The sequence below is a fragment of the Ahaetulla prasina genome, chromosome 17, assembly GCF_028640845.1.
Source record: "Ahaetulla prasina isolate Xishuangbanna chromosome 17, ASM2864084v1, whole genome shotgun sequence".
NCBI lineage: Eukaryota > Metazoa > Chordata > Lepidosauria > Squamata > Colubridae > Ahaetulla > Ahaetulla prasina.
Window position 1 is genome coordinate 10,701,277 of NC_080555.1, and position 27,205 is coordinate 10,728,481.

The following is a 27,205-nucleotide window of genomic DNA, read 5'->3' on the forward strand; positions in this document are numbered from 1 at the left end:
TTTCATAGAGACCCACTTTATCAGGGTACCCTAATAAAACTGCTTTTAAATGATCTTCCGACTCAGTTGCTTATTGGAAAGGTAAACTGAGGCAGAACCTAGAGCCAGATTTGGCTTTCTCATGCCGGTTGCCAAGCGGCTGAATTTTGATCATGTGAACGTAGGAATACTGTAGTAACAGTTATAAGTGAAAAACAAACAGCCCTGTCAGTTTTTTGAGTGCTGTTTGGTCACTAAATGGATGGTTGTAAGTGGAGGATTAGTTCGATTTTCTTTGCTGAACTGTATAAATAGGACTACATCCTTTTGTCTGTGGGAATCCCACTATCCTCTGGAGGGAATTTCTCCATATTGTTCAATAAATAAGTGGTGCGGTGGCCTAGAGGTGGAGCTCTCGCCTCACAATCGGGAGGCTGTGAGTTCGATCCTATGGAGAGGCAGATATTTCTCTCTCTGGGCTCTATGAGAATATGACTCCACATTGGCGTCAGGAAGGGCATCTGGCCAGTAAACACTGAACTCTATTCAATTGCCCAAACTCCACCCTGTAAGGGATTATGGGGTTATTAAAAGACGATGCTGATGCTGATATTGTTGAATAAGTGTTAGCTGCAGTGAGCCCTGATTACTTTATGTTCGCTATCCAAATTTTTTATTGCTTAACACAGTGTAAGCCGCCCTGAGTCTTCAGAGAAGGGCGGGATATAAATGCAAAAAAAAAAAAAACAACCTTTGGTTTGGGTTCCTGCATTTGATTCCACAGAAAAGGTGGCAGAAGTTGGGATTCCTAATGTGCGAACTGGGTTATTTTGCAGTGTCAGGTTAAGAGACAAACTCTGGCCATTTAAAGTGCTCCGACCCACTTAACAGAACAGCACAGAATAACGGAGTTGGAAGGGACCTTGTAGGTCATCTAGTCCAACCCCTCCCCACCCCCAAGCAGGAGACCCCACAACACCGTTTCTGTAGGTTTTTTTAATTTTGTTTGTTTCTTTGTATTATGGCAGAGCTTTGCAATTTTCACCTTGCAATTCACCAATTCCAGAGGAAAGCAACGTTTGAATAAAGGAGAATATTTGTAGCTCAAGTAACATTTTGAGCCAAAAGTATCATTTAAAGTAACGTTTAAACCGATGTTTAAATTTGGGACAGTCCAAAGTTGCACCTTTGAAGGTCTCGAGTCTCAAAATCTTGAGACTTTGTGGACTCCGACTCCCAGAATTCCCCATGGCTAGCTGGGGAATTCTGGGAGTTGAAGTGCACAAATCTTAAAAGTTGCCAAGTTTGAAAACCCTAGTATAAACCAAGGAAAAGCAGAAACTGGCCTCTCTAGGAGAGAGAATCTCTTCACCCTTTTGACAGTCTCTATGCTCTCGCGCTCCACCCGCCCCTCCCGGTCCCTGCAGGGCCCCGCCTCTCGACAGTGACGTAGCAGCTTCGTCGCCTTCGGCTTTCTCCTCTTCCCTCCCCCTACTTGCTTTACGGCCGTCTTGGGCGACGCTCCTCCTTTTCCTCTCCTCGCTAAGATGGCGGTGGCCGGGGTGAGCTTGCGGTTCCCGTCGAGGCCTAGAGTTCATCCGCCTGCATCCGGCTACCGGGAGGGCTGTGGGGGGCCCGGAGCCCGGGGTTGAGAAGGGACGAGGGAAGGCCTTGAAGCGGGGAGTCTCGCCGGGGATGGAAGAGGCCAGGCGGGCGGGCAGAGCCCGAAAAGGGGGAGTGTCAGGCTGCTCCGTTTTTCCCTTGCCACGCGCATGGGCGGTTTAAACGGACCCGAACGGCCAGGACTACAACTCCCATACGCTCCGGCCTGAAGGCCACGCCATATAGGAGCTGTCGTCCGAACTGTATCAACCTGGGGGACTTTTTTTAAAGGAGGTGGCGGACTTCAACTCCCAGAGTTCCCCAGCCAGTCTAGCTAGCATAGCTATGCATAGAACAGCTGGCTGGGGAACTCTGGGAGTTGAAGTCCGCCGCCTCTTTCCAAGTCCGCCAGGTTGAGAGAAAAACACGGGTCTAGCGTGTCTTGTGTGGATGGGGGCCGAGCTGCTTTTTGCCCTGCCACGTGGGAAGGCGGCAAACCAGCATTTTGCCTCCTTTCTGAACTGGCTTCAGATGAAAGACCCCTCCCCCCAACTCGTAAATTAACCCATGGAGGGACCCCTTTTATGGGATGGAAGAGAATCTGCCTGCAGAAGTGGTGGAGACAGGGCGATGGGCATCTTGAGTGGAGCCTCCAGCTATAGAGGCAGCTGGGATGAAGAACAGGAATGGGCGGTTCCCTGGCCTTTGGGGGCCACCCAGAAGCGAATGGGGAAGGATGATGGGTTCTAAGGTCCTCTGAATTCGCCCTTTTGTGGCTGGCAGCGACCCCTGATAGGTGCCGCAGACTGGATCCTTGTCTTCCAAGTGGAGATGTTTCGCATGTTGTGGGGGTTTGCTGGATTTTAGGGTGGTGGGCGTTGGCCATGCCCTTGAGCAGAAGATCCTGGTTTTAGAATAGAATAGAATTTTTTTTTTAATTGGCCAAGTGTGATTGGACACACAAGGAATTTGTCTTGGTGCAGATGCTCTCAGTGTACATAAAAGAACGTTCATCAAGGTACAACATTTGCAACACAGTTGATGGCCAATATATCAATATAAATCATAAGGATTGACAGCAACAAAGTTACAGTCGTACAGTCATAAGTGGAAATTGATTGGTGATGGGAACAATGAGAACATTAATAGTAGTGCAGATTTAGTAAATAGTTTGACAGTGTTGAGGGAATTATTTGTTTAGCAGAGTGATGGCCTTCAGGGGAAAAAACTGTTCTTGTGTCTAGTTGTTCTTGTGAGGGATCTGTGATGAGGGGTGTGGCGTTGGCCCTGGATTTGCACCCAGGTTGGCTTGGAGAGCCAGGCTTTGGGGTGGAATCTCTTGATTTTGGGGGGACTGCAGGAGCAGGATAAGGAATAAAATAGGAATTAAAGAATTGAATTGAATCAAATCGAATCTTATTTGCCAAGTGTGATTGAACACACAAGGAATTTGTCTTTGGTGCATATGGTCTCGGTGTACATAAAAGTAGTGGATGGAAATTTAGGAAGGAGAGAAGCAAGCTAGAATTAAGGAGAAATTTCCTGGCAAGTGAGAACAATTAACCGGCGGGTGCTTCCATCACTGGAGGTTTTTAAGAAGAGTTTGGACAGCCGTTTGTCCAGAATGGGTCTCCTGCTTAGGTGTGGGGGCTGAACTATAGAACTATAGTTCCATATAAAACTATATGGAACTATATACTTCCAACTCCTCTATTGCCTTATTCTGAGATGAGGAGGCGAAGGTGGCCCTAGATTTGCACCCAGAAATTTTTATTTAGGTAGATCTTTCCAGGCCAGAACATCAAGACACAGGATTGCGTGGTCCTGGGCATTTTAACGGGTTCTAGAGCCAGGAGGAGAGGGGCCTAGCCTGATGGCGGGTGTGGTTCTGGAGAATGGCGTGTGTAGACCTAACAGGCCAATGGAGAGAGAATTTAGTAGGTGGTCACGGACCTCCTGCTGACGTTGCGTTATGATGATAGCCCGTCTTGCTTTGCAGTAGCAAAGTCCTCTGGCCACCACAACTGCAGAGTCACCTGCCAAGAGCTTGACCCTATCTGTTGGACAAATCAATGCACAGAGCTCGGCTTCCAGCTGCGCTTAGGCTGAAAAATCGATTTTTAAGACTTGGAAAAGACTACGTGGCGCATGTTGTTAAGTTATGGCTTCGCTTCCCCGGTACCTCTTAACCCTGTGGCTGTTTGCTTCTCCTGCAGACTCTCTACACTTACCCAGAGAACTGGCGGGCATTCAAAGCCCTCATCGCTGCTCAATACAGCGGGGCCAAGATCAAAGTCCTCTCCACGCCGCCCCAGTTCCATTTCGGCCAGACCAACAAGACCCCCGAATTTCTGAAAAAATTCCCAGTTGGAAAGGTGAGCGGCCGTTTTTCCTTGTCTTAACCCGAGCTATGCCATGGAGTTCTGGGATTTTTTTGGTAGAACGAGAGATGTCTGTAACCTTACCGTGTGATTTTGATTCTCGCTAGTTTCCAGGAGAATAGTTGGCTAGAGCTGTGAAAATTTATTCGTTCATTTATTTGCATCCCACATTTATTTTACAAATAACTCAAAATGGGAAAGATGTCCAACACGCCTTCCTCCTCCTATTTTCCCCACAACAATCTTTGGGTTGGGCTGAGAGCCTCACACCCGTTTCAGATGTGATGATCCGTGTATCCAGCAGACTGGTGCATCTTCAAAACAAGCCACATTTCTTTTTAGGGTATCCCTCCAATTACATAACTGAGCAAGTGCAGCGTTTAATGATATTTTTCGGTTGGTCTTGTTTAGTCAATGCTGTACCCCCCAGATCAGTATTTCTCAACCCTTGATGACTTTAGGATGCTTGAACTTCATTGCCAAAATTCCCCAGCCCAGCCATGGTTGAAGGATTCTGGGAGTTGAAGTCCACTCATCTTAACATTGCCAAGGTTGAGAAAGAGTTTTATAAACAATAGGAGTTTTCCTGTCAATATTACTGCTTCCTGGGGATTGTGAGAAATTAAATCGTGGCTCCCTAGATTTTATTTAAATATCATAAAAACCTTTCTGATAATAAGCTCTGCGCAACTGTACAGTACCTATTGCCGCGGTGATGAACCTATGGCACGCGTAGGTTCTGGGGCACACGAGTGTTGCTGTAGCTTGGCTGCAGCGCACATGCGCATGCTGGCCAGCTGATTTTCGGGCCTACAGGAAGTCAGGAAACAGGCCGTTTCTGGCCTCTGGAGGACCTCCAGGCGGGGGAGGGAAGCCATTTTTGCCCTCCCCAGGCTCCAGAGGCTATCTTGGATCCTGGGGAGGGCGAAAAACAGGCCCACTGTGCCATCGCATGCCAAAAGCGGGGGTTGCGTGCGCAGGGGGTGGGGCGCATTGAATTATGGGTGTGGGCACACGTGTGCAGGACACACACCCCCGTGTTCCCCCCACTTTTGGCACGCAACGGCAAAAAGGTTAGCCATCGCTAACCTATTGGGTTGCAGGTTAATCGCCTCTAGAGATTTTTTTAATAGCCAACTTCTCATAGTCCGTTTTAAATCGACATTTCTCAATTTCAGCAAGCTGTTTAAGCTCTGGGAATTGGAAGTTCCAAGTGCCTTCAAATTCCTGAGGTTGAGAAACAATGCTGCAGATGGCACACGCTGGCCTCTTCGGAGGAGATCTGTCTCTGTCTGTCTGTGTTCAAGAGAGGCTCTTTTTCTAACCCTCTGTAGGTTCCAGCCTTCGAAGGAGAAGATGGATTTTGCATATTTGAGAGCAACGCCATCGCACACTACGGTAAAACATATGTCAGTTTTATCCTAAATCTCAAGAGACTCAGTGTTGGGTCAGGTTTACAGGAAACGGATGTCAGCTTTCCAGAACAACCCAACTCCGATAAAAAAAACCTCAAGAGACAAGCATCATCTCAAAATCTAAATTTATTGGAATAGATATACTGGCACATCTGGGAAAACCCAAATCAAGAGTTCCAGGTTTTCTCTCAATAAATCAAAAACCCCTATCCAGCCCCTGCACCCATCAGTCCATCACATGGCCCAATCACCCTCTGTCCCAACTTGAGGCCCCATTGCGACTGCTGCTCCTCCAGATGCAGGAGCCCCCTGGCCTTGACTGAAAAGAAGAATGCTATTATGTCGAACAAAACCCTCTTATCAGATCCCCCGTCCTACTTTTCCCAAGCACAAACAGGTGGCAGCGTGGAAGCTCCCGAGGTTCATATAGCTTCCAAAGCCGACAACGGACTTCACTAAAGTTGCCAATATAAGGTAGTCCTCTCCTTACAACAATTCACTTAGTGACAGTTCAAAGTTACAGGGGCACTGAAACAAGTTGAGTTACGACCATTTTTAACACAACCATTGCAACATCCCCCATGGTCACGTGATTTTCATTCAGACATTTCGCAACTGATTCACACTTAAGACGGTTGCAGTCTCCTGGGGGTCACGTTATCCCCTTTTGCGAGCCAAGTCAGTGGGGAACCCAGATTCACTTTAACAACGGTGTCCCTAACTTCAGTGATTCCTTTTAACAGCTGTGGCGAGGAACACGGGGTGAAGCTCACTTAACAAATTTCTCCCTTAGCAATGTAAATTTGTGGCTGTTAAGTCGAAGACTAAACTGCGTTCTTTTTGATCGTGGCTTCTCTTAACTGGCCGGTTTTCCTCTCCCAGTCAGCAACGAGGAACTACGAGGCACAACTCAAGAGGCAGCTGCCCAGATCCTTCAGTGGGTGAGCTTTGCTGACAGTGACATTGTGCCCCCAGCGAGCACTTGGGTTTTCCCCACGCTTGGCATCATGCAGTACAACAAGCAGGTAAGAGGCACTCCAATTTTATAGAAAAAAATCATCTAAAAAGCTAGAAGGGGCACAGAAATCACTTTTTTTAATGTTTCGCTAATCATGAAGTTCAGAGTACCGTATTTTTGGGAGTATAAGACGTACCTTAGTTTTTGGGGAGGAAAATAAGAAAAAAGCTGATAGGCAGGTGGATGGGCCTCCCGGAATACCCCCAATCGGCTGTTGCCAGAGGTGAATTTTAGCAACAGGTTCCTTGGTTGTGAGCTCTGTGCCTTGCTTTTTTTTTTTCCCTGCCTCTGAAACTCCATTTCAGAAAAAAACTTTTTTCTGCCTCTGAAAGCCTCCAAAACAGAACTTCAGAAAAAAAGCCTCTGAAGCTTTGTTCGGAGGCTTTTTTTTCTGAAGCTCTGTTTGGAGGCTTTTTCTGAAGCTTCATTTCTGATGCTTTTTTCAGTCTCTGAAACCTCCATTTGAGAAGCTGGGCAGGGCTACATTTGGCGTATAAGACGCATCCAGATTTTCACCCTCTTTTTAGGGGGGAAAAAGGTGCGTCTTATACTCCCAAAAATATGGTAGATAGCTACAAGAAGTGATCAACTTACAACTTAGTTGCTTAGTGACTGAGGTTATGATGGACCACCGGGACTTATAACTTCAAACAGTCACGAAGCAACTACTGGTAAGTTGCAAGTTGAGGACTTCCTGTAGCTGTTTAGGACCCGGTTCTGGCAGCTGGGTGGGACACACCACATCCGTGGTCAAATGACCAGATGTTGGCGGTGGGTGTCTTGCAGCTGGCCTGCATTTATTACCATTTGCAGTGTCCCCCATCACGTGATAGCATTTTTCAACCGTTTTACAGAAAACCAGGATTTTGCAAAGCTGGCCCATAATGAACAAAAGGTTTGCTTTACAACCGCCGCAAAAATGATGGTAAAATCGAATTGAGTTACCATGGGTCACTTGCTTTGCAACTGTCACAACTTACAACCTTAATGGGCAGGCTCCATTATAGTCATAGGTGCTTGCTTAGTGACCGTTCAAAGTCACAACGGCTCTGGAAAAAGCGAGTTATAACCGTTTTGCACACCACCATTGTGGCGTCCCCACGGTCACGTGATCAAACTTTGGCTGCTCGGCAACCGACTCATATTTATTCATAAATATTTATGAATAATATTTATATATTATTCAGGACACAGTTCCAGTGTCCTGGGGTCACGTGTTCCCCGTTTGCGAGCAAAGTCACTGGGGAATCCAGCTCCCCTTCCCAATTGTGGCAAGGTTGTAAAATGGGGCAAAACTCACTCTTGTCTCACTTAGCAGCGGAAACTTTGGGCTGGCTCATTGTGACTCGGAAGACTTCCTGCACTGGAAAACCAAAGCTAATTATATTTTGTGCTGTGTTTTAATATATTCATAAGGGATGTGGTGGCTTAGTGGCTAAGACGCTGAGCTTGTTGATCGAAAGGGTCGGCAGTTCAGCAGTTCGAATCCCTAGCGCCGCGTAACGGGGTGAGCTCCCGTTCCTTGTCCCAGCTTCTGCCAACCTAGCAGTTCGAAAGCACCTAAAAAATGCAGGTAGAAAAATAGGGACCACCTTTGTTGGGAAGGTAACAGCGTTCCATCCACCTTTGGCGTTGAGTCATGCCGGCCACGTGACCACGGAGACATCTTCGGACAGCGCTGGCTCTTGGGCTTTGAAACGGAGATGAGCACCGCCCCCTAGAGTCGGGAATGACTAGCACATATGTGCAAGGAGAACCTTGACCTTTACCTTCAATATATTCAAGAGACTTCGTTTCATATTCCTACAAAGGCCCTCTGGCTTTTGACAGCCTCCGGGCGATATGTGTGTGTCTCTGCATTTCCTCTTTGACTCCCCCCCACATCCCTAGGCTGCCCCCCCCTAAAGTTTTTGCTGCCCCTTGCAGGCTACGGAGTATGCCAAGGAGGAAGTGAAACGGATCTTGAGCCTGCTTGATTCTCACCTGAAGACTTGCACATTTTTGGTCGGGGAGCGCATCACATTGGCGGACATCACTGTGGTCTGCACTCTGCTCTGGCTTTACAAGCAGGTGAGTCTCCATAGGCGGCTGAGGAGGTCCTGGAGGGGGGAAGGGAGCTGGTCAAGGGCCTGGGATTGCTGGTGGAGAAAGAGCAGGGCTGGGCCTTCTCCCCCCTGGGTGGAATTGGCCTCCAAGGACAAGAGGCTGGTTGGATCTTCTTGACTGTAAGCAGAACCTGCCTTGAACCAGCAGCAAACAGCATAGGATTTAAAGCATGGCAGCCTGATTTGAGAAGTCGTTTTTCATTATCCCAATTTTGAGATTGTGTGGAAGCATGGAAGTCCAGGAACATCATGGAAGATCCTGAGACCTGGTTGAACATCACTGTCCACTTAAATCAGAGCTGTCCAAACTTGGCAACTTTAAGACTTGTGGACTTCAACTCCCAGAATTCCTCAGCCAGCAAAGCTGAACGATTGCAGGAACTGGGCATGGCTAGTCTAGTGAAGAGTAGAGAAGGACCAGGGGAGACAAGGTAGTAGTCTTCCAGTCTTCCAGTATTTGAGGGGCTGCCCCAGAGAGGAGGGGGTCAAACCTATTTTCTCCAAGGCACCTGAAGGCCAGACAAGGAATAATGGATGGAAACCCATCAACGAGAGATTCAACTTAGAAATAAGGAGGAATTTTTTGACAGTGAGAACAATCAACCCATAGAACAGAAGTTGTAGGAGCTTCATCCCTGGAAGTTTTTAAGAAGACACTGGACAGCCACTTGTCTGAAATGGCATAGGGCACGGGTGTCAAACTTGCAGCATCACAGCGGCGTCATGTGACGTATTGGGACTTCCCCCCCCTTCGCTAAACCCGGGGGGGGGGGGGGCGTGGCAGGCGCGTTATGCATCCGGCCCGCGGGCTGCAAATTTGATACCCCTGGCATAGGGTTTCCTGCCTGAGCAAGGGGTTCGACTAGAAGACCTCCAAGGTCCTTTCCAACTCTGCTGTTCTGTTACAATTGCATTTTGAATACTAGGCAACTGGTCTGCATTTAATGGCTGTTCGCAATGTCCGGTGGTTCATGTGACTATGATTTACAACCTAAAGCAAACACTGCTTGTTGAGTAAATCCATTGTTGGTAAAGAGCTTTTTTTTTTTTTTGTGTCAGAAACTGCTAGTTTCCTACAAAGAGTCAATTTTAGATCTTAAGATCTCAGCTGTTCCCTTTACAACTGCTACAGTTTGCTTAACGGTTGTAAAATTGGTTTAGGATCATAATCCTGGGCTTCCATTCCTATTGTAAATTGACAACAACCAGGAATCAAAGTTATGCATTAAGAGTTGTATCATTAAGTGTTAAATCTGTATGTACCCCATGACTATCATTAAGTGTTGTAAGTGTTGTACCTCGAAGGTATCTTTTCTTTTATGTCCACTGAGAGCATATGCACCAAGACAAATTCCTTGTATGTCCAATCACACTTGGCCGATAAAAAATTCTATTCTATTCTATTCTGGTTTCTCCCTTTTGTCTAGTCCACGTTGAAAGAAGCTGATTGGGTGTCGCTTGAGCTGAGATTTCCTGCCTTTTCTCCCATTTTTTTTCAGGTGTTGGAGCCCCCCTTCCGTCAGCCATACGAAAACGTGAACCGTTGGTTTGTGACCTGCATAAACCAGCCCCAGTTCAAGGCCATCCTGGGGGACTTGAAGCTGTGTGAGAAGATGGCGCAATTTGACGGTCAGGAAATTCACCCCTGATTCTCTTTTAAATGGGCAATTCTGTCTTTTAAGGTTGGAAAAGGGCAACGGGAGGTGGGATGCGTTGCAAGCAGCTTACACCACCTCTGGACTTTGTGTAGCTTAATTCCTTCCCATTCATTCCAAACAAGAAAAGAGAGCAAGAATCTCATTAGATATGAGGATATGATAGAAGGATTCCACTATTTGAGGGGCTGCCACAAAGAAGAGGGGGGTCCCCTTATTCTCCAAAGCACCAGAAGGAAGGACAAGAAACAATGGATGGCAACTAATCAAGGAGAGAAGCAACCTGGAATTAAGAAGACGCTTCCTAACAATGAGGAGAATTAACCAGTGGAACAGCTTGCCACCAGAAATCGTGGGTGCTCCATCAATGGGGTTTTTTAAGAAAAGACTAGACAATCACTTGTCTGAAATAGTATAGGTTCTCCTGCTTGAGTAGGGGGCTGGACTAGAAGACTCCAAGCTTCCCCTCCCCTCCCCTCTCTTCTCTATTCCATTCCATATTTTTATTCTATTCTAGCTTCTCTTCCCTTCCCTTTATTCTATTCCACATCTCCTCTCCTCTCCTCTCCTCTCCTCACTTCACTATTCTATTCTATTCTATTTTTTCTTCTCTTCTCTTCTCTTCCCTTCCCTTTATTCTATTCCACATCTCCTCTCCTCTCCTCTCTTCCATTCCATTTCATATTTTCTTTTCTATCCTATTCTATTCTATCTCCTACTATTGTATTCTGCTCGTAGGAATCCATTATACAAAACTGATATACATTTTTCATCCTTTATTAGCAAGTGGTCCCCAACTTTCCATAGTTTTAGGACTGGTTGGGGGGGGGGGAAGAGGAAACATTTCTGTGTGAGCAGCAGGTACTCGCACACGCAGCTCCATTTGTGCAAGCCATGTGCGCTTGTGCGTGTCACTTACACAAGTGGCTCAACAGGGCCTCTGGTGGCTCAACAGACTAATGCAGTCTGTTATTAACACAGCTGCTTGCAGTTACTGCAAGTTCAAGCCCCACCAGGCCCAAGGTTGACTCAGCCTTCCATCCTTTATAAGGTAGGTAAAATGAGGACCCAGATTGTTGGGGGCAATAAAAGTTGACTTTGTATATAATATACAAATGGATGAAGACTATTGCTTAACATAGTGTAAGCCGCCCTGAGTCTTCGGAGAAGGGCGGGATATAAATTTAAATTTAAAAAAAATATATGAAGCTTTGTGGGGTGAGAGTGCCGGCTTCTTGCACCAATGGAATTGCAAGGAGTAGGGGACCCCTGCTTTACAAGTAGTTCACTTAGTGACGGTGAGTGTTCAGGGCTACAATGGCATTGAAAAAAAAGTGACTTAGGAACGTTTTTCACACTTACGACCATTTTGGCGTAAGTCAATGGGAAAGCCAGGTTCGCTTAATAACTGGCAAGAAACGTATAATGGGACAAAGCTCAGCTAACAAATGTCTCACTTAGCAACAGACATTTTCAGCTCAATAGGGGTTGTAAGTCAAGTACCGTATCTTTCGGACTGTAAGACGCTCCTAAATTTACAGGAGGAAAACAAGAAAAAATATTAATTTTTGACCTCCGCGTGTTGCATTTTCGCCCTCCAAGGCCCCCAGAAGCACTGCAGTGCTCCGCATGGTCTATTTTCACCAAAAACAGGCCCGTTTTTGGCCTGCAGGGTGCTTCTGGGGGCCTGAGAGGGTGAAAACACAGAGCGTGGAGGGTTTGGGAGGCTAAAAACACCCGTATCCTATAAGAAACACCTAAATTTTCACCCACTTTTAGGGGGGAAAGTGCATTTTATACTCCGAAAAATACGGTACTTGTATCGAAAGCCCACCAACCTCAGGAAAATAGAAGTAAGCTTAGCCCGTGGAAGAAATAGCGTGCAGTTTACTGTCCCTTTCTGTCTTTGGCTCTGCAACTTCCAGGACTAAAATTAGAACGCTGTGTAGAAAAGGGTCGTATTTCATGTTCCCTGAAAGGAAGGGATGGTTCAAAAATTTCCAGAGGGGCCCCCGTGCACTTTATATGGGTCAACCTGTTGCCGGCCTTGCCACCTTGTTTTCGAAAAATGTCTCCTATTTTTTCTGCAAATTCAGTTGATCCAAGCCCCCCCACCCGCAGCCCAGCTGGTGAAGATGTTTCATAGCTGGAAGCCCCCTCCTCCTCTCAGTTCTTGCGAATGGACTTTAGCAGCTTTATCTATTTTGTTAAATTTATTTGCTGCCTATCACTGGGGGCATCTTACAACAGAACAGAAGTAAAATGATAGAACAATAAAATAATCGATAAAGAAGATCACAAAAATACAGGCGTATGATAACAAACAGATGCGCTCTTATTAAAGCCATCCATGCTTAAGCTGTAGGGGAAATCTGTAGGACACTTCTAAAATAAAATAAAAAAAATACATGGACTGCAGTATAGTAGCCAGTTTGTATTATGATGATTATGATTATGATTATGATGATGATGATGATGATGATTATTATTATTATTATTATATACACAAACACACACTTAATACATCAGTCATTCCGTGTGATATCTCGGTGTTTCTTCAGTGACTTTGTCTTCTTGTTGCTCCTCCTGTCTTCATTTTCTCTTAATCTATTACAAAATCTCTCAAAAAATACAATATTTTTATTATACCATTCTCTTATATAACTATTAACTTAGTTATCTGTATCTCTTTTCTAGCCAATGGTAAAATTGACCCCATATCTTAAAATATTCTGTTTCCTCACTTTAATTATCGAACTTAATCTATTCATTTCTGCAGAGTCTAGAATTTTCTTAAATTACTTTCCCTTCCAGGGGGAAGTAGCCAGTTTGTTGTTGTAGTTTAAGACACCAAGCTAGGAACCAGGACAGTATGAATTGAATTCTAGTGCTGCCTTAGGCACAAAGCTACCTGGGTGACTTTGAGCTAGTCCGTCTCTCTTAGCCTCAGAAAAGAAGAAGTGATAACCCACTTCTAAAAATGTTGGTGCACCTTAGTAAGACCCCACCTAGAGTACTGCATCCAGTTTTTGTCACCACACTATAAAAGAGACTCTAGAAAAAGTGCAGAGAGGAGCAACCAGGATGATTAGGGGACTGGAGGTGAAAATATACGATGAACGGTTGCAGGAACTGGGCCTGGTTAGTCTAGTGAAGAGAAGGACCAGGGGAGACGGGAGAGCATCTTCCAGTATCTGAGGGGCTGCCACAGAGAGGAGGAAGGGGTCAAGCTATTCTCCAAAGCCCCTGAAGGCCACACAAGAAATAATGGATGGAAACTGAACAAGGAGAGATTCAACCTGGAAATGAGGAATTTCCTGACTGAGAAAAATCAACCGATGGAACAGAAGTTGCCTTCGGAAGTTGTGGGAGCTTCATCCCTGGAAGCTTTCAAAAAGAGACTGGGCTGCTACCTGTCAGAAATGGTGTATGGTCTCCTGCTTGGGCCGGGGGTTGGACTAGATGACCTACAAGGTCCTTCCAGCTCTGTTAATCTGTTATTTTATCTTGGGACTTGAAGTCCACCTGCCTTAAAAGGGCCAAGCTTGGAAAACGCTGCTTTAGCGCTTTTTTAAGAGGCCAGAAATTGACATTTCGGCATCGAAACCCTGAATCCTGTTCATTTTCTCTTTTCTTCCTTCTTGTGGCTTTGCAGCCAAGAAGTTTGCCGAGAACCAGCCTAAGAAAGAAACCTCCAAGAAGGAGAAAACGCCGAAGGAGGAGAAGAAAGCGGAGAAGAAAGAAGAGAAGAAGCCAGAGCCGGAAGAGGAATTGGACGAGTGTGAGCAGGCCTTGGCAGCCGAGCCCAAATCCAAAGATCCTTTTGCTCACCTGCCCAAAAGGTAAGGGACACCCCCCCCCCCAATTAGTTGGAGGAGTGACTCCCATTCTGGGGGTTTGGGTCAACCTGGAAAATGTCCCACAGTGTTCTTCAGTCAAATGTGGAAGCAACCAGGAAATCAGGACTACATGAAAAATTAGTTCCATCATCATAATTTTAGGCATACCTCACTGTACATCAAACCTACAAAATCCCTTTTTTTTTTCTAAACACAATTCCACGTTTATAGACAGTCATCGACTCCCGACAGCAATTAAGCCCGAAAATTCCATTGCTAAATAAGCCAGTTAAGTGAGTTTGGCCCCGTTCTACGATCTTCCCGGCCACCGTCGTTAAGTGAAGCGCCGCAGTTACGAAGTTAGTAGTAGCACGGTGGTTAAAGCGAACCTGGTCCCCCGTTGATTTTGCTTGCCAGAAAGTTGTAAAAGCGGATCATATGACCTGGGACAATGCAACAGTCATAAGTACATGCCAGTGGCCAAGCAGCCGAATTCTTGATCACATGACTGGGATGCCGCAAAGGTCATTAAGTGTGAAAAACAGTCATTCTGGATCGCAACTTTGAACAGTCAGTGAACGAAAGATTATACAGGTAGTCCACAATTGTACCCAAAACTTCTGTTGCTAAGTGAGACAGTTGTTAAGAAGAGTTTTGCCCCATGTTGCGACCTTTCTTACCGCAGTTATTAAGTGAATCACTGCAGTTGATAAGTTAGTAACCTGGCTGTTAAGTGAATCTGGCTTCCACGTTGACTTTGCTTGTCAGAAGGTCGCAAGCGGTGATCACATGACACTGCAGCCGTCGTAAGTATGAATCTGTTGCCCGGCTTCTGAATTTTGTTCGTGGAGATTCTGTAACAGTCGTAAGTGGGGGAAACGGTCATAACTCACTTTTTTCAGTACCGTTGTAACTTGGAAAAGGTCCCTAAATGAACTATTGTAATTTGAGGACTACCTGTACAAAGTCTTATCTATCTAAAAAGGAGCTGCTCCCTCTGACAAAACTAATTTAGTTTTGGAAATTTATTTTAAATATAGTATAGTAACTAGGGACACTGTGGCTAAGATGCTGAGCTTGTCAATTGAAAGTTGGCAGTTCAACAGTTCGAATCCCTAGTGCTGCCGTGTAACGGGGTGAGCTCCCGTTCCTTGTCCCACCTTCTGCCAACCTAGCAGTTCGAAAGCACATAAAAAATGCAAGTAGAAAAAATGGGGGACCACCTTTGGTGGGAAGGTAACAGCATTCCATGCGCCTTTGGCGTTGAGTCATGCCGGCCACATGTCTACGGAGACATCTTTGGACAGCGCTGGCTCTTCGGCTTTGAAACGGAGATGAACACTGCCTCCTAGAGTCGGGAACGACTAGCACATACGTGTGAGGGGAACTTTTACCATATTGTATAGTGTAGCCTTTATTGTCATTGTACATAATACATACAACGAAATTGGCTTAGCCTCCCTGGTGAATCCATAACAGAAAATACAAAACAACATAAAAAGTATAGAGAATAATCCCTATACAAGTAATTGGGGGGACAAGAGACTAATCATATGCATGTTTGATTTGTTGAGCGTCCAACGAAAAGAGGGAAAGGATATTTTCACTGTTCTCTTGAGAGTGAATCATCTTACATGCTGTTGTCTGCTGGGTACACGCAGAGGCATGAAGAGGGAAAATCTAAATAAATAAAACACGAAATACATAGGGATAAGCCACATTCAAATCCACCCTTCAAAAGAGAAAGGAAAAAAGTTAAAAGACGGGAGAGGTGTGGTGCATTACAGGTAACCCTTCACTTTCAAACACAACAGAGCCTTCCCGTCGCAGTCTGAATTCGTGACCACTCTTAAAAGAGGTCAGTCACGTGACAGACCCAATTTTGTCTTTTTTGTGTGTGGCGGTCGTTAAGCAAGCGCCACGGTCATGAAGCAAGCCACTGGTTCGCTGTAGGCACCATTTTTGGCGATAATCAGAAACGGTGGCTTTGATTAAAACGTGGGCTTGGGAACGTGGCATTGTGAAAATGGGCTTCATGGCTTCTTGCCCTAACCTCAGCTGCACAGCCCGGTAAGGAAAGACCCACACACACACACAGCTGTTCCTTGGCTCCATTTTTCTGGCCATGCCAAAGAGAAACTTTGGGGCTGCCCAGGATGAGCCACGTGGTGGCAGTAGAGCCCCACGCTGGCCGGTTAGCTGCCTTTGGGCTTCCTTCCAGCCCGGCTGAGCCAGGGAGGCACAAAGGAAGGGGGGGATCTTGTTTTTCGGGCTTGGAGGTGGCAGCGGGCCAGGTTAGGCTGCCTCCCTCTGGAAGGGAGTGGGGGCTGCTGGGCGGGAGAGGCCCTAGCAAAGTTTGTTCCCTGCCCTAAAAATGGGTGAACCTCCATTTGGGGGCGTCAGCTGCTGCTTGCAACTGGAGATGTCCTTCCCCCTTTTCCTGGGGAAGAGGAGAAGGAGGAGGGGCCGGGGAGCAGATTCTTGAAGGGGGGGAAGAGGAGGAGTCCCTTCTCTGCAAAACATGATGCTGACCCCGAAGTGCCGCATTTCATTTATTCTGGCCGCCTTGCCTTTCAGCTGTTGCTCCCAGCGAGCTGTCCTGTGATCCATGATCGGCTCAACACAGTAGCGGACTTGTTTTCGGGCAAGGAACCTCCCTCTGGCCTCCCCTCCCCCCCAAACTCCTGTACCAGGCAGAAGAGAGAGAGAAAGATACATAGATGAGAGAGAGAGATGGATGATAGGTAGGTAGATGAAAGAGAGATGGATGATAGGTAGATGAGATAGATAGATAGATAGATAGATAGATAGATAGATAGATAGATAGATAGATAGATAGATAGATAGATAGATAGATAGATAGATAGATAGATAGATAGATAGATTAGGTAGGTAGGTAGGTAGGTAGGTAGGTAGGTAGACAGATAGCGTAGGTAGATAGATAGAGTAGGTAAGTAGATAGATAGATAGATAGATAGATAGATAGATAGATAGATAGATAGATAGAGTAGGTAGATATGGTAGACAGACGGGACAGACACACATAAGTACAGTAGTGGCCAAAATTGTGGAAACCTTTTGGGAAAAGTGTATTTTCTAAATCTAGCTAATAACGCCACTTTTTTGGGGAAAATAGAATAGAATAGAATTTATTGGCTATGTGTGATTGGACACATAAGGAATTTGTCTTGGTGCATAAGCTCTCAGTGTACATAAAAGAAAAAAAATACCTTCATCAAGGTACAACATTTACAATACATGATGGTTATAGGGTACAATTTAACCCTTAATGATAGCAACAAAAAGTTACAGTCATACAGTCGTAAGTGGAAAGAGATTGGTGATGGGAACAATGAGAAGATTAATAGTAGTGCAGATTTAGTAAATAGTTTGACAGTGTTGAGGGAATTATTTGTTTAGCAGAGTGATGGCCTTCGAGAAAAAACTGTTCCTGTGTCTAGTTGTTCTGGTGTGCAATGCTCTGTAGTGTCGTTTTGAGGGTAAGAGTTGAAACAGTTTATGTCCTGGATGCGAGGGGTCTGTAAATATTTTCATGGCCCTCTTCTTGATTCGTGCAGTATACAGGTCCTCCATGGAAGGCAGGTTGGTTGCAATTATTTTTTCTGCAGTTCTAATGATCCTCTGAAGTCTGTGTCTTTCTTGTTGGGTTGCAGAACTGAACCAGACAGTTATAGAGGTGCAAAGGACAGACTCAATAATTCTTCTGTAGAACTGGATCAGTAGCTCCTTGGGCAGTTTGAGCTTTCTGAGTTGGCGCAGAAAGAACAGTCTTTGTTTTCCTTTTTTGATGATGTTTTTGATGTTAACTGTCCATTTTAGATCTTGCGATATGATAGAACCTAGAAATTTGAAGATTTCTACAGTTGATACTGTGTTGTCAAGTATTGTGAGAGGTGGAAGTATGGAAGGGTTTCTCCTAAAGTCTACCGCCATTTCTACGGTTTTGAGTGTGTTCAGTTCCAGATTGTTTCGGTCGCACCACAAGGCTAGTCGTTCGACTAATTTGTAATGCAATAGGAAAAAACACTTTAAAATATGAAGAGCATTCATATTAACATTAAATCAAACTCAGCTGACCCACCCTTATTTGCTGAATACTGCTCCAGTGCACTGTTCAAAACCCAAGAAAAAAATTTAAAATTGAAGTCCCTAATATCCATCTTCTTTTTCTCTTCCTTATTAGTATCTATCTGTCTCTTCCCACTTATTACTATAACCATGTTGCTTGTATCTTTCAATTTGTACTGTTTTTGTTTCCTAGTATAGTTCGATAGCTTACTAGTAACCTTGACTATCACTAAGTGTTGTATCTTTTTATTCTTGATGAATGTATTTTATTCTCCTTATGTACACCGAGAGCATGTACACCAAAGACAAATTCCCTTTTTTGGGGAGCAGTACCATAAAATTATATATCAATGGAAAGATAAATGTAATGCCATAACTTTCATGAAGGATTTGCTATTAGAATAGCAGTTACAGTATAAAGAAGTGAAACACATAGAAAAATCCAGATATACAAAAATTATCCCCATAGCAAAAAACGAGAATTACAAAAATTTATCCCTGTCAGTTAATCCTTCGTTGGGTAACCTTTAGCATGAATGACGGCCTTACAATGTCTTTCCATAGAGTGATCCAAGTCTTTTAGTTCTGCAGCTATTATCATGCGGAACCAAGATTGAAGGATGGCTTCTATTAACTGGGTTTTATTGCTGGGTCGCTTCGGACTAACAAGTTTCTTGATTCGGCTCCATAGGTTTTCAATTGGGTGAAGGTCTGGGCTATTCCCAGGCTATTCCAGCAGTGGAATAGGATTATCTTGAAACTCCCTGCAAAAAATTGGTGTTATTAGCCATCAAAAATACACTGTAGGTAGATAGGTGAATGATAGGTAGATAAAGAGATAGGTAGAGATGGATGGATGAGGTAGGTAGTTGATAGACGGACAGACAATGGACAAATAGATGATAGAGACAGATATACTTTATTGTTGTTTTTCTCTACACAATGGCACACATTAACATGAAATTCTAATACCCTCTTGAAAGGAAAAAAAATGCCACCCACTAAACCATGTTTGTTATTATCCCCAGTATAACGATAATACAATATAGCAACATATATTATACACACACACACACATCTTGCACAGACTACATATTAGTCCTTGATTATAGAGCAGGAAAAAAGAGTCTTTTGAGAGTTAACAAGAGGGCTGCTTCTGTGCTCATAAAATAGAAAAGAAAAGAATAGAATTCTTTATTGGCCTAGTGTGATTGGACACACAAGGAATTTGTCTTTGGTGTCTATGCTCTCAGTGTACATAAGAAGAAAAAAATACATTCATCAAGAATAAAAAGATACAACGCTTAGCGATAATCAGGGTTACTAATAAGCTATCAAATAGTACAAGGAAACAAGTAAAAACAATATAAATCGAAAGATGCAAGCAACATGGTTATAGTCATAAGCGGGAAGAGATAGATACTAGCAAGGAAGAGAAGAATAATAGTGATACAGTCTTAGTAAATTATTTGACAGTGCAGACATCTTGTCTCACCCACCCAATTTCTCGCTCCTGGATAAACCCGTTTTCCATTCGCCGTTTCATCTTGGAGTGAGTCAAAAAGTGAGCCGGCCGTGTTTTCAGTCTCGGCTGCAAAGGGGTGGTCAGCGAGTGGTTTTTGCTAGCCTTTTCCCCTCCAGTGGCTTGGAAAATGATGGGTCTTGTAGTCCTGTAAGGTGGCTGGTTTGACAGACAAACCCTGTAAGCTCTTGCTGGGGTTTTATTAGACCAGATGCAACGTTTCTCTACTTTGGAAGAGTTTGAGCCTCTAATGTGCCAATCCTCGGAGAGATGTTTTGCTCTGCAAAACATCCTCGACTTCCAACAGTTCGTTTAGCGACCATTTGAAGTTAACAACGGCACTGAAAAAAAGTTGACTTACGACCGTATTTCACACTTAATGACCATTACAGCATCCCCAAGGTCATGTGATTTATATTCAGATCCTTGAAAACGGACTCACGTTTATGACGGTCGCAGTGTCCTGGAGCCATGTGATCCCCTTTTGCGACCTTCTGACAAGTCGATGGGGAAGCCGGATTCACTTAACAACCGTATGACTAATTTAACAACGGTGGCCAAAAAAAAAAAAAACAAGTCATAAAACGGGCCAAAACTCACAACAAATTTCCCTCTTAGCAACATACATTTTTGAGCTCAATTGGGGTTGTAAGTCGAGGACTACCATATATAGAAATGTGTTTTTAAAAAGGCAATTTGAACACATCCCGCAATTTATCTCAACCCTGAGCAAAATCAGTATTATTATCAAATCGTTTGATTAAATTACCATCCCAAAATAAACCCCTGCAAGACCTAATATGCTAAATTGAGATAATGCGTACAAAATAGTTAATGAAAAACTCATGTCAACTTAACGGGGGGGGGGGAGGGGGGGGGAGAAAAAAATAGCTGATTATTTTACAAGGTTATGAAATCTGTGCTAAAGGACCTGATTTTATTGCCATGCCGAAAAGAAAGGAGGAGCCTTTTCAAAAAAACAGATACGGAACATTGCTCAGATTTGTTATAACGCCCGGGGTGGGGGTGAGGGTTATTTTATTATATATGATTATTTTATTAGTTTTATTATTTTTTTATATATCTTTGTAAACTGCATGTGTGAATAGGCAGCAATATAAATCTCATAATAATAATAGTAATAGTAATAATAATTGAACCAAAGTACAGAAAAATTGCTTCAGGCTGTAGTTATAAAAACAACAGAAACAAAGGCAGAATATAAGGAAAAAACAGCTGGATGACAGATTAAATAGATGGGAAACCAAAGTTTTGCATGGACAGCACTTGAAAAACATTGAAGGAAAATGTGATGACAACTTGACATGGGCATGGCTTAAGATGGGAACCATCAAGAAAGAAGCGGAAGGTTTAATACTCGCTGCTCAAGAACAAGCACTACAAACTAATGCCATGAAAGCAAAGATACAAAAATCCACCGACAATCCAAACCGCCGACTTTGCAACAACAAAGTCGCAACTGTTTCACATTTAATATGTGAATGCAGTAAAATCGCACAAACCGATTACAAAGCTAGACACGACCGAGTTGCTAAATTAATCCACTGGTCATTATGTAAAAAATACAACTTGCCTGTATCCAAAAAAGTCATGGGAACTTAAAGTGGAAAAAGTTATAGAAAATGAGAAGGTAAAGATCTTGTGGGACTTTCAAATACAGACGGATCATCACTTGGAACACAACACGCCAGATTTCACAGTTGTGGAAAACCGAAAGGTACAATTTATTGACATCGCGGTACCAGGAGATGCCAGAGTCGAAGAAAAAGAACTGGAAAAAATCACGGCCATCAAAACTACATGGCTATGGATGAAACATGTAACAGTGATACCCATTGTCATCGGGGCAATTCTTGGTATCATGTCCAAGAATTTTACAAGATACATCAACAAATTGCAGCTTCCTGCAAAAACACCAGCAGAACTGCAAAAAAATGCACTACTTGGAACATCGTACATCTTAAGAAGGTACTTGGTTAATACCTAGGACGCTGGCAGCAACCCGTATCAACCATTAGCACCAGTCAATGGTATTTGTGATGCCTTTTTGAATGTCCAGTTGACTGAGTGAATAAAAGAGATAGCAATAATAATAATAATGGCAAATGGCAAGTAATAAAGGTGGAATATAATAATAATGGCAAGATATAATAAAAGTAAAAAGATAATATGATGATGATGCCTATGATGCTGGCAGCAACCCGTATCAACCGTCAACGCCAGTCAATGATATTTGTGACACATTTTTAAACGTTCAGTTGACCGAGTTTCATGTATAATGATGATGATGATGTTCTGACTAGCGCAGTTTTTTGCAGTTCCGCTGGTGTTGGAGCATCATATATTTTAAGAAGATACTTGGTTGATACCTCGGACGCTGGCAGCAACTCGTATCAACCATTAGCACCAGTCAATGGTATTTTGGACACATTTTTAAATGATCAGTTGACTGTGTTTCATGTTTAATGAATAAAAGATAATAATAATAATAAAAAAGGTGACTTTGGACCGTTTTCCACATGGCGGTTTATTTATTTATTTTTCAAATTTTTATACCGCCCTTCTCCGAAGACTCGGGGCGGTGTACAGCAAATAAAACACCAATAATCCAAAAATTTTTAAAATACCATATTCAGTTTAAAAATCTAATTCAATCGCTGTATGTTAAAAATATTAAGTAAGAAAATTACAAAATAGAAAAAAAAAACCTGTTAAAAGCCCACTAAAAACCCACATCCTCATGGTCAGCATTCTCATGGTCATATGATCAAAATCCAGACTCTTAGTAGCAACTGATTCATATTTAAGACGATGGCATTATCCCGGGGTCACACGGTCCTTTTTCTGTCAGTGGGGAAACCTGATTCACTTAAAAACCAGGTTACTAATTTTACCAACTGCAAGTGATTCACTTAACAGACAGTTGATAGGCGAATGCCAACCCCTCTTAAATCTTAACATTTACAAGACAACCATCCGCCCTGTTGCACTCTATGGCGCTGAATGCTGGGCAGCAGCGACAGGGACCGAAAGCTCGTTCTCCCATGCCATGGAAATGCGAAGGCTCCGTTGGATATCGGGCACCTCCCTTCTCGACCACATCACAAATGACCAGCATTCGACAGCATTTTGGGTGTGGCACCAATGATAGAGAAGATGAGAGAAGGCTGACTCCGATGGTATGGACACGTCCAGAGAGCAGGACCTTCCACCATGGCCAAGTCCGCCTACCAACTAGAAGTCAATGGCCCTCAACCCCCGCGGGCGCCCAAAAACAGATGGCAAGACATCATCAACAAAGATGGGCTGGCTGCGGTCCTGTGCCCTGGAGATGAAGTGGCATTCAATGATCCCAAAAGCCAGAGGAGGAGAAAAAGAAGGAGAAAGAAGAAGAAGAAGAATGGGAAGAGGAGGAGGAGAAGAAGGAGAAAGAAGAAGAATGAGAGGAGGAGGGCCTCTAGTGGTTCAGACTGCTAAGACACTCTGTTATTAACACAGCTGCCTGCAATTACTGCAGGTTCGAGTCCCACCAGGCCCAAGGTTGACTCAGCCTTCCATCCTTTATAAGGTAGATAAAATGAGGACCCAGATTGTTGGGGGCAATAAGTTGACTTTGTATATAATATACAAATGGATGAAGACTATTGCTTGACATAGTGTAAGCCGCCCTGAGTCTTCGGAGAAGGGCGGGATATAAATGCGAATTAAAAAAAAAAAAAAAAGGAAGAGGAGGAGGAGAAGGAGAAAGAAGAAGAAGAATGGGAAGAGGAGGAGGAGGGCTGTCCCCTGATACCACTAGACGAGATCGCTGGGGCTGGCTGCCTTAGAAGAGTGAGGAAAATGCTCAGGGACGACTCACACCCTAGTCATCACTTCTTTACCCTCCTACCATCGGGAAGGAGATATAGAAGCCTAGACAGCTGCACAAACAAGCTGAAGAACACTTTTTATCCGTGGGGCTGTCAGACTCTTGCACGCGAAATAATATCATAACTATGTAGCATGATGGACTGCAGGGCTGGTGCAACGTGTAACATGTTCACACCGGTGTAATAGGACTGGGTGTTTCGTTAATACGATTTATTGGGTCAGGGTGGTTGTTGTTTTTTTGTCTTCAGTGTGAGTAGTATTGTGTTGCAGGGAGAGTGCACTGAGGGGGCTCCGCCAATCTCATTGTACATACGTTGTGCAGTGACAGTAAAGGTTATTATTAATGAGGAGAGATTCACTTAACCACTGTGGCAAGGGAAGTCATAAAATGGGCCAAAACTCCCTTAACAAATGCCTCGCTGAGCAACGGACAGGTGAAGCCATCCGCGAGCACAACTGGCGCTGCCAAGGTCCCTTCCAACTTGTAATATTCTGTTATCCCCCAGCAACGATGGCTGGGCATCAAACAGGAGTTTAGCCATCGTGCTCCAGATTGGCACTTGGCTGCCCAAGATAGGAGGGAAAAGCTGGTTGCTCTGCCACCCGCGCTTTCCCCCTCAGCCCGAATAACTGGCTTTTCACCTTTCTGCCTTTGAAAGCTGGGGATAGGAAAAGGCAGTGAGAACATCCAGCCGTGCCCTTTCCCTCCTCCTTCCCCTCCCCCCCCCATTTTTTCTCTGCTGCAATTGAGTGAGACCCTCTTATTCATTTCTCCTCCTCCCCCGCCAGCTCCTTCATCATGGACGAATTTAAGCGGAAGTATTCCAACGAAGACACCTTGAAAGTGGCCCTGCCTCACTTCTGGGAGCACTTTGACAAAGACGGTTGGTCCATCTGGTACGCGGAGTACCGCTTTCCCGAGGAGCTGGCCCAGACTTTCATGAGCTGCAACCTTATCACCGGTAAGTTCGCCCTCCTTTCCACCAACACCCCACCCCGATTTCCTTTTTTTATTAACGCTTACGAGCTTGGCCCGATCTGTTAACCGACCCTCTTTGCTTCTTTCCCTCAGGCATGTTCCAACGTTTGGACAAACTGCGCAAGAACGCCTTCGCTTCCGTCATCCTCTTCGGTGCCAACAACGACAGCGGCATCTCCGGCGTCTGGGTCTTCCGCGGACAGGAGCTCGCCTTCCCCGTGAGTGTGTGAGGGTCTAGACCCCCCTCCCCCCAGTGCTTCGGACAGGCCACACGAGAGAGAGACCGGGAGCAAGAGGGCTGTTGCCAAAAAAGGAAGAAGTGAAAGGGGTCCTGGGTGGTCTCAGAGCTTGGTGGTTCTCTTGCGGACGTTTTGTGACCCCACTTGTCGTGTCCCACTCCTCCGCTGACGACCGGGTCAGGGAAATCCGAATCAGGCGTGCCTCTGCAGCTCTGCTAAAGTCCCAGCAAAGTCCTCAGGGCAGGCAGGAGACCAGAAAGTGACTTCAGTAAGATATGTTAGACTTTGCCTGACTCAGAGAATGCCAGAAAGCAGGTCCTTTATATAGGCCATGGGGTGTGGCTCCATGACTCAGCACTTATCCAGGCCTGCCCCTCCCTTCCTTCTGTCGCCGCCGCCTATCAATTCTTCTGACGCGAGGGTCACTCCAGTCTGCAGCTGTTGGTAATTGACTCACATGCTGTGGGGGAGGGGGAGGGGTCTAGTTGCTCCGTTTGCCTGGGCATGGAGCCAGGGCTGGGGGCTGGAGGTACTTCCTCCTCCTCAGCCTGTCTGGGCATGGAGCCAGGGCTGGGGCCGGGAGGCATACTAGGACATTCCTCAGCGTTCGGAAGCAGATAAGAAGGCCCCGGCTGTGGTGAAAGCGGGCAAGACACAACACCACTAGGGAACATCATCAGTGCTAAAAGGGAGGGAGGTTTGCAGGGAGGAGGAAGACTGTGGGGTACTGAGTGCTCTCTCAGCTTGGTTGCGTTCTTGCAGACTTCATTACCCAAACTAGGTAACATCACCATTCTACCGTCAGCGTTAGAAAGGAACGGGAGTTGTGGAAAGGAGGAGGAGGAGGACGACTGGGGGGGGTCCTTGGTGCTCTCTGAGCTTGGTGGTTTTCTGGCAGACCTTTCATGACCCAACGGCATGATTCATTGAAGAACAAAGTAATAGAATAACAGAGTTAGAAAGGGACCTTGGAGGTCATCTAGTCCAACCCCCCTGCTCATGCAGGAGACCCTGTCCCCACCATTTCAATTAAGTTAAGCAGCGAATCGCTAAAACAACCGGCAAGGAAGGTTCTATAAAAGGAAGGGAAAACTCACTTAACAATTTCCTCGCTTAGCAGTGGAAATGTTGGCTCGACTGTAGTCGTAAAAGTCAGGAGTGGTGCGGTGGCCTAGAGGTGGAGCGCTCTCCTCACAATCTGGAGGCTGTGAGTTGGATTCTAAGTAGAGGCAGATATTTTTCTCTCTCTGGGCACGCTGAGAATATTATCTGCCGGACAAAACTCCGCATCGGCAACAGGAAGGGCATCCGGCCAGTAAAACACTCCGCTAGCTCCATTCAGTTGCCCAGACTCCACCCCGCGAGGGATTATGGGGGGGGTCGTTAAAAGATGATGATGAATTGTGGTCGTAAGTCGAGAACTGCCTCTAATTTGCACGCCAGGACCTGGTGAACGCCTTCCTTGGCATTGTGTGGTTGGCAAAAAAAAACCTGTGTGGCACTTCTGCCTCTTGAGACAGGGAGGTCTTGGCCCGCTTCCTGCCCCCTCCTCACGCCTCCCCCCCTTTCCTCCGTGTCTTCCACAGCTGAGTCCCGACTGGCAGGTGGATTACGAATCCTACACCTGGCGGAAGCTGGAGCCGGAGAGCGAGGAGTGCAAGACGCTGGTGCAGGAGTATTTCGCTTGGGAAGGCGACTTCAAGCACGTCGGCAAACCGTTCAACCAAGGCAAGGTCTTCAAATGAGGAGGCCGGACGCCGATGCCACCCCCTCCCCGTTCCCCCCCCCAAATACGGACACGATGAGGGACGATCTCTCCAGAGGGGCTACCATCGCCGCTGTTCAGGAAGACAAAAAAATTTAAAGAGAAGACCCCCCCCCCACTCGGGCAGCAGGAGAGGCAGTGACAATTTTAAGCTGTGCATTAAAACCCTGAATGCACATTTTTTTAAAATTCTTATTATTTTGCAACTGCTTGCAGCTGGAACGTGGGGCAGATCCTTCTCATCTGGGCTGCAAGAGCGATGGGTGGGAGAGAAAGACGGGATTTCTGGTGTCTTTTATTTCTCTTTGGGGACAAGTGAGTGTAACTCACCCTACAATGGTTTTTCTCCAGCTTGGGCCCTTTTAAGACGGGTGGACTTCCAACTCTCTGGCAGTTGAAGCCCACCCATCTCAAAGGGCCCAAGAATGAGTAATACTGCACTTACGCAACCTTTCCCCCAATCTAAAGCCGTCTGTAAAACATTTTGGAGGTCAAAAACCCATCATCCCCAGCTGCAGTGATTTGAAATGCAAGGCGTTGGGGGGGAGGGTGTCAGTAGGCACATCATTCTGTGTGCTTTCTTCTCTTTTCTTAGCAGACGCCATTTTTTTACTGCATGAATATTGGCCAAGAATCCTTCGCTGGCGTCTAGTTGGGTGGACTGAAAACAAAAGCCGGTTTCAAACTTGGCCGGTTTTTTAAGACTTAAAACTCCCCAGAATTCTC

General features: G+C 45.2%; 1 protein-coding gene across 2 annotated transcripts; it reads left to right on the top strand.

Moving 5' to 3' along the window:
• The first annotated feature begins 1,411 nt into the window (after nucleotides 1-1,411).
• Nucleotides 1,412-26,660, top strand: EEF1G (eukaryotic translation elongation factor 1 gamma). 2 transcript variants are annotated; one of them, XM_058160174.1, is made up of 10 exons: nucleotides 1,412-1,541; nucleotides 3,798-3,956; nucleotides 5,297-5,360; nucleotides 6,260-6,402; nucleotides 8,322-8,465; nucleotides 10,000-10,129; nucleotides 13,811-13,997; nucleotides 24,286-24,458; nucleotides 24,569-24,693; nucleotides 26,301-26,660. In XM_058160174.1, exons 1-10 carry the CDS (start codon nucleotides 1,527-1,529, stop codon nucleotides 26,457-26,459), a joined length of 1,299 nt encoding a protein of 432 aa, XP_058016157.1. In that variant the 5' UTR covers nucleotides 1,412-1,526; the 3' UTR covers nucleotides 26,460-26,660. The 2 variants fall into 2 exon arrangements, with proteins under 2 accessions (XP_058016157.1, XP_058016158.1); XM_058160175.1 differs by lacking the exon at nucleotides 1,412-1,541 and adding an exon at nucleotides 2,605-2,625.
• The last annotated feature ends 545 nt before the right edge of the window (nucleotides 26,661-27,205 follow it).

Excerpts from the sequence above, each read along its gene's own strand:
- EEF1G (XM_058160174.1), top strand. Across the intron at positions 13,998-24,285 it reads TTTGCTCACCTGCCCAAAAG|CTCCTTCATCATGGACGAAT; the intron begins GTAAGGGACACC and ends CTCCCCCGCCAG. Across the intron at positions 24,694-26,300 it reads GACAGGAGCTCGCCTTCCCC|CTGAGTCCCGACTGGCAGGT; the intron begins GTGAGTGTGTGA and ends TGTCTTCCACAG.